This window comes from Passer montanus, unplaced genomic scaffold, assembly GCF_014805655.1.
Source record: "Passer montanus isolate IOZ18808 unplaced genomic scaffold, ASM1480565v1 scaffold43, whole genome shotgun sequence".
Taxonomy (NCBI): Eukaryota; Metazoa; Chordata; class Aves; order Passeriformes; family Passeridae; genus Passer; species Passer montanus.
In genome coordinates this window covers 5,516,407-5,524,130 of record NW_024369151.1, presented here as the reverse complement: position 1 = coordinate 5,524,130, position 7,724 = coordinate 5,516,407, and the positions used below count along the sequence as shown (strand labels likewise).

Here is a 7,724-nt window from a genome sequence, read left to right as displayed (position 1 = left end):
TGCGCACAGCCACTTGTACTGTTAACTATGTGCAGTTCTGGCCGTCCCCAACACAAGGACATGGAAATGTCGGAGGAGAGCACGAGGTTGATAAGGGGACTGGAGCATCTTCCCTATGAGGAGAGAGCTGGGGCTGTTCAGCCTGGAAAAGAGAAAGGTCGTGTGGAAACCTCAGAGCACCTTCCAGGATCTGAAGGGGCTACAGGAAAGCCAGAGAGGGACTCCTCATCAGGAACTGTAGTGATAGGATGAGGTGAAAATTGAAAGAGGGGAAATTTAGGTTAGATATTAGGGAGAAATTCTTCCCTGTGAGAGTGGTGAGACACTGGCACAAGGTGCTCAGGGAAGTTGTGGATCCCCAACCCAGGCCTTGAGCACCTGGTCTAGTGGGAGGTGTCCCTGCCCATGGCAGGGGAGGTTTGGAGTAGATGATCTTTAAGGTCCATTCCAATCCCTTAACATTCTAAGACTCCATAAAAGGTAATACAAAATCCTGAAACATTATTTATTTAATATCATTGGCATGTTAGTGTTATGGATATTCATCTTGAGAGGACTGATTCATGTACCACAGCAAGGAGAAGTGGAATCACTGAGCCCTTGGTGCTTCAGATCCTCATTTAACATGAAAATCTCTTCCTCCCTCTCAGGTTGAGGTGGATGCTGAAATTATCATCAAGGGCTTCTTCAACCTCCTGTTTATGCATGCTTTACATAATTCTTTAAAAGAACGTTGCCTGTTGATACTATGGAACACAAGTTTCAGTACAGAACAGTTTAAAGAAACAGAAGTCAAAGCAGCCACGCAGCCATTTGTACTGTAAACATTTTCTTTCTCCCTTCAATGTCAGATCAAAACTGAATTTGGAACTAGTCCTCCATTCAGAAAAAACCCAAATCTCTATCACCACCATTGTTATAACCAATAAAGGTACTCTCCCTTGAACACACACTGGACAAGCAGTTGTATTTACAGACCAGCTTCAGCTGCACCTGAAATATCACAACAAATCAGATTCCCTGAAACCTGCCTGTTCTTCTAGGGAAACAGAACTTGATCAAGGTAGTCATTAAGGATACTAGGGCTGTGCAGAGGATCACTCACATTTGAACCTGCATTATCACTTGCTGTGACAGATATGGTTTCTGCAGTTAGAGAGGGACTTTGACAAGGGGCAGTGGCTTCCCACTGACAGAGCAGGGTTACCTGGGATGTTACAAAAGAATTCTCCCCTGTGAGGATGGGGAAGCACTGGCACAGCTTGCCCAGAGAAGCTGTGGCTGCTCCATTCCTAGAAGTGTTCAAGGTCAGGTGGGACAGGGCTTAGAGCAACCTGGTCCAATGGAAGGTGTCCCTGCCCATGGCAGGGGTTGGAACAAGATGGTTTTTAAGGTCCCTTCCAACCCAAACCTTTCTATGATTCTACCCAGCACAGCTTAGAGGATTTAGCTGCAGGTACAGCTCCTAATCTGACTGCCACATCAGCAAATCTTTTGTTATTCTTGCATGACATAAACATCTAGAGATCCCCTGGCCATGCAGATAGATCTTAATCCTTCTCTTCCTAAAACAAGAACAAACTGATCTTCAGGGATATACCAAAGAGGTCTCATGTAAGACAAGCCTTTCCAATAACTGCTCTGCATTTGTGATTTCAGTGTAGGCCATGTTCTGTTCTTCGGGTGTAAAGGGTAAGGTAAGAACACAGATCTCACAAAGGAGACAGAATAAAGCCAGCCTTTATCCTTGCAGACCGTACAGAATCAAATCCTGAGAGAACCGTTTACATGGAAGAGTGAAAGCCTTGCTGAGTGCAGTCTCGCTGCTGTCAGAGGAAGGGTGCCTTCTCCAGCACTGCAGATTCCTCCAGTTCCCTTTGCACTAGCTTTACTAGATTCTATTGCAGCAAATATTGTCACTTAAAAAACAGTATCCAGTGTCTCAGTCAGGAAAACACTTCAGGTGACATGGATGAGTAGCAGAAGACAGCATGAGGCAAAAGCTGGTCAGGCCCACCACATCTGACACAGCCACAACACCAGCCAAGAGCATCTTGCTTTTACAGTAACCTGCTCTGAGGGTGTCTCTTGTCTGAAAGAAGCCTTTTTGCTGCATTCTTCAGTTCAGAGTGTCTCCTTTCCAGCAGCATCCAAAATCCCTTTCTTTTACCTGTCTCCATCCTTCTACAAACACCCAGCTGGACCATTCTCTCACAGCAACTTGATGCTCTGAACAGGGTGGTCTCTGTGTCCACATGTCAGTCCATTAGGTGTGACCAGTCAACTCTAAAAATAAAAGCCATTTCTTCTGAAGTTTTCACCATGCAAGTACTTCAGGGGGGCAGCTGCAGCTGGCATCAGATTGCAACTCCAGTTTTTTCAATGACTTCTTCCATGCGCTGGTACCAAGGCTGAATATTGGTGTGAACCATCATGTCATCAAAGGCTTCCAGCCCTTCCATGACCCGGAGTACCCCGTACACTGCCTGTGCAGAGCAGAGAGGTCAGAACAACACTGAGAAAGCAGTGGAGAACAGCTTAGGGTACAAATGTCTCAACACCCAAGCCAGTATGGCTCCTTCCCCTGTCCTGCCATCTGATCTAAGCTTCTGATTAGCAAGGAGGAGTGAATGGCAGAGAGGAAACTAAGAATATGCATAAGAATATGCATGTTTCCTTGAGGAAACAGTAAGGAAGGGTCAGGACCTATGTGCAGTTATGGGCATTCCTGCCATCTGATCTAAGCTTCTGATTAGCAAGGAGGAGTGAATGGCAGAGAGGTAACTAAGAATATGCATGTTTTTCCATGAGGAAACAGTAAGGAAGGGTCAGGATCTATGTGCAGTTATGTGCAAGTCCCCACCACGTGGGAACTGTATTACTGCACAAAGGACAGTGTACCTCATGTAGCTCAACTTCTCTGCCTGTACTTGTATTAACCATTTCACAGAGATGAGCAGCAGGATGATTTGTGATCCACCTGACAATAATCACAGGGATGAAGCTCTTACCAGGTCAGCAAGGTTTGGCTGGTTCCCGCCCATGAAGAGTCGATTTTTGCCAACAGCTTTCACCCACTTGTTAACTGCTTCATACAAATCTTCTCGGACATCATCTCGAAGCTGGTGTCTGCATAAAGAAAATAATCAGTTTGAACACCTAAGTTTGTTTCTTTCTTTAACCTTCTATCACCTCTCACCTTATGGGCTGGTCTTGGCTTTGCAAGTAAGGGCAGTATTTCAGAGTGAAGGGGCAGTCAGTAATTAAATAGTGGATGAATAGAGGGGTTCAGTACCTCCAGTTACAATACAGTTGTTACTCATACACAATTTAAAGGTTCCATTTAAAACTCTGAGGTTCTGCCCTTTGACAGCTGGGGTTCACAGCTAAGGAGGAGCTATTTCTCCTCTTGTGTACTTGGTGCTTAGTGATACCAACCTTTTCTTCAGCCTCTTGCTAACGAAGAACATGGCAACAGCCCCCACGTATTTGGCAAAGAGACCTTCCAAGGTGCCAAACTTCCCCTCACGGACAATGTAATCAAAAGATGCCAAGGCTTCTTTGGGGGTGCGGTAAACATTGGGGGAGATGAGGTGAACAAGCCAATCATCTGCCCATTTTCTCCACTCCATTTCTTCCCTGAAAGTAGTCAAAAGAGAGTATTCAGTGAAGGAGGTACAGACAGAAGGGCTACAGGAGGCAGGATCACAGTTGCCTTAGCCTGAGATCCTTCCAAGGTCAAACACTCCTACCCAGGTACTCTGGTGACCTCTCTAAAATGCACTCAGCATCATTATGTTTGGCAAGGCTCCTCCAATCTCAAACTGAATTTAAGACTAAGATAGGGCACTAGGTTCTCTGCCCAATATGAGAAATAAAGCAGGAAGGGAAACTCCTTCAATAGCATTCCTCTGTGGCCAGGAAAGAAACTGGAGGCAGCTAGAGGCACCCGAAGGCCTGTGTGACCATGGTGGTGGTAACCAGGCTAACAGCTTTGTTTTAAATTATCTAACAAACCAAATAATGAGGCTTGAAACACTAACACAGGTGTGTCACACAGGCTAACAGCTTTGTTTTAAATTATCTAACATACACAGCAAACCAAATAAAAGCAAACCAAAGGCTTGAAACACTAACAGGGGTGTGTCAAGACTTGTCAGCCCTAATGGGATTTTACATCTACATCAACCCTGAGTATATATGGAGCAGGCTGTGACCCTAATTGGAGGGCCCAGAAACTGAAGAGCACTTACACTCTCACTTCTTTGACAGGATAGACTTTCTTGGTCTCCTTCTCATCCAGCATGAGCCAGTATTTATTCTCATACTCAAGCACCTCCTTGCCTTGCTCAGTCACTGTTTTAACAGGTGGATAAAAGGACACAATTTCTTCTAAGCTATTCCTCCTGTGAAAAGAAAGACAGTTAGCACTGATCTGGCTCCTACAAAAAAGGAGCAAGAGCAAAGGCCAGATTGAAAGATACACACTATAAAAGGTATTATTCTAAAAGTAAGTGCACAATGTTCCAGATTCTATTTGGAAAAAAAAAAAAATGAGAGACTGGAACAGCTCCTTGAAAATAACTATTATTAGTGCACATACCTTTGTCTGTGGTAGAACAAAAATTTCTGCAGGCATAAAATTTCCTACCATTCTCAGGTAGACCTAAAGGACAGGCCATAGGCACAACAATGCCATTTCATTCTAGATGTTATAACTGGCTAATTGTAAGATCAGTTCCAGGATTAACTCTAGTCTGTATTTAAGCAGGTTTTGTGCAAATAGAATCTCACAGATGAGAAAGTATTTCTGAAAGGTACAAGCTTTGCTTTACATCACACACATCACAACATGTATAGCCATCACCCATAATATCACAGCCAGGCTCAGGTCACCCAGAGCTTCAGAGCCTGAGCTCAGCAAGAGACTTACAGCCACTCTTCTAAATCTGTACTTAATCTGGGCCCTCCACATTCAGCTCTTCTCTCATCACCCTGTTTTCTTACCTGGAAATAAGATAGGTCTTTATTGCACTGATTATCACCGAGGAGTCGTTCAATTGCTGAAAAACAGGATTAAAGCAACCATTTAAAAGAAACTGGTTAAATTGAAAAGGAAATTCTTCAAAACCTATTCCTCTGCATGCTGAGGCTCCAAGTCAAGGAGACTTACCAAAGGGCTCCCAGCATTGGCTAGCAGGATGGGCACCTTTCTGTAGGAAGAGAATTTGATCTCTCTCCTCATGATGGGGTTCACTTCCACAATTTCATAGGGCAGTCCATGATAATCAAGAAAAGCTCGGACTTTGCTGCAGAAAGGACATGTTTTATACTGGTAGAGAGTGAGCTGCAGGCTCCCTGCAGGCAGCTGGGGAAGAAAGAGAACAGAAGATTCCATTTTCTGCTAAAAACATAAACACTACCTTCCTTCCACCCTTATTTCTATCCTGAATGTTCTGACATTCCGTGTCAACATCTGATCATGAGCATATCTTGGCTATCAGACGTTTGCTTTAAATGGCCTCAAATATTTAAATATTCACCATCCATTGGGACCAATAACCTGTTTCTCTATACATCTATTTAATGTGCTGGAAACTCCTACTCACACCCAGGGAAAAAAAAAAATGTTAAATTCAGACAGTTTATCCCTTTATGGTTTATATTCGGCAAAAGAGAATTTTATAGAAAACCAAAACCATTTGCAGTAATATTCAAATAAAAATGAAGCCTTTATAAGAGAATCCCTCCCCCACAACAGCCTCTGTTGAGGCCACATGGTGGGAAGAGCAGAGTTGGCATTTGATTTTAGGCACGTGCTTGCCCAAATTCACATTCCTGGGATTAACCAACCTGGGCACAACTGGGACAAGGCAGGGAAAACCCAGGGCTCCCGGAACATCAGTTACGGGATGTTTGGAGAGCTGCTACACCGCACCCACAGGCCGTGCCGATCATTCCCCACACACTAAAGAAGAAATGCAGCCACCCCGCTTTGTTTCTCATTTACAATTTACTGGGTTACACAACCCTGCGCGGGTGCTGCGAAAAATGCAACAACAGAAAAAGCTCCACACCCCCAAGGAAGCCCTCAGTGACAGCCTTTCCTTACAGCTCCTCAAGGAGTGCTCTGCCAGGGGCCTCCCAGACCATTTTAAGCTGTTCCCTCACTCAAACCGGGGCAGAAGGAGCCGCTGCTCCCGGGGGCTGGCTGCCGCGGCAGCGGGCTCCCCGCAGGCCTCGGGGAGGGCACGGCGGGGATCGGGGGAGCCGGCGTTACCTCAGCGGCCGAGTGCTCCCGCAGGCGCTGCCGCGCCGCCAGGCACAGCCCGGCGCTGCCGCCCAGCGCGAACGCAGCGCCCAGCACCAGGCGGCCGCCGCCGCCGCTGCCTCCCCGGCCCGCAGCCGCCAGGCTGGCGGCAGCAGCAGCGCTCCGACCCGCCAGACGCGGCCGGCACCCGCCATCTTCGGCTGAGGGCGGGCGGAGAGCGGCCGCTCCGCCCCGGGCACGGCGGCACCGCCCCGGCTCGGGCATGGCAGCGCCGTGCCCGCTGAGGGCACTCCCCACACGGGACACCCCACACGGGGCAGACCCGCTGCCCTGTGATTATCTAATCTGAGAACACACCAGAGTCTGAAGTGGGAGTGAAAGAATCAGTTAAAAGGCTGAGGGAACTGGGCCTGCTCAGCCGCGAGAAAAGGCAGCTGAGGGGATTTCATCGGTGTCTGTCAGGGCCTGCAGAGAGGGGGCACAGAGTGGATCAGGCCGTGGTGCTGAGCAATAGAACAAGAGGAACTGGCAGGAACTGATGCACAGAAAGTTCTACCAGAACATGAGGAGAAACTTCTTTCCTGTGCAGTGGCCGAGCCCTGAAGAGGTTGCCCAGAGAGGGTGTGGAGTTTTCCTCACTGGGGCCATTCCAGAACTGTCCGGACACAATCCTGTGCCGTGTGGGCTGGGGTGATCCTGCTTGAGCAGGAAGGTGAAGATGATCCAGTGTTATCTCTTCCATCCTGACCCCTTCTGGGATTCCGTGGTTCTCTGCCCGGTGGGGCTGTGGAGTCTGACCAGCACATACACACAATGCAAGTGCACATCTCCACACTGAAAGTCATCATCTGTTTTATTAACATGTGGTTATATCCATTCATTACACTTATATTGAATATCCCTATTTGGAGTGCAACACAAGCCTGACTCTGCAGCACAGCAGGGTTATCACCCACAGAATGGAGAGGTGGCTGCAACATTAAACGAGAATATGACCTTTTCTTTTGTCTTTGTCCCAAATACCGAGTTAATAACAGAATCCTCGATCTCAGGAGCACTGCTTGAATCAATGCTCTAATTGTGGGTTATTTTCATCCCAGTGTCTTCTCTCCCGGGGATGAAAGCCCCACACAGCGATGAGATCTCCTCAAGGTGACTGAGGTGCGGCTGATACCGGGCCAAAGACAGGGAAGGGCAAAGTGAGTCGTGCTTGTTGATTTAGGGAAGAGGAGTGTGAAGGTGACCTGAGGCTGGTTCCAGCCGCTTAGTGGACGAAGCAGAGCTGGAGACAGGGCTGGAGTTGGGAGCTCAGCAGCAAAGCCCTAGTGGGGACGGGATGGCCCGCAGGGACAGAATGCAGATTTATACAGAACATCATTTGTGTTGGGAAATAAGCGCTTAGTGCCGATGGCGGCCCCTGAGCAGGGGAGTTCAGGAGGACCTGAGGACACTT

The 7,724-nt window shown here is 47.4% G+C and overlaps 1 protein-coding gene across 1 annotated transcript; it reads right to left on the bottom strand.

The window, feature by feature from the left end:
• Window positions 1-491: 491 nt before the first annotated feature.
• On the bottom strand, window positions 492-6,465 carry PTGES2 (prostaglandin E synthase 2). Its single transcript, XM_039719987.1, is given in 8 exon segments — window positions 492-2,486; window positions 3,012-3,129; window positions 3,439-3,639; window positions 4,254-4,406; window positions 5,008-5,063; window positions 5,174-5,368; window positions 6,281-6,417; window positions 6,420-6,465. Coding segments are annotated over 8 exon segments (1,035 nt in total). The 3' UTR covers window positions 492-2,357.
• Between the last annotated feature and the right edge of the window lie 1,259 nt (window positions 6,466-7,724).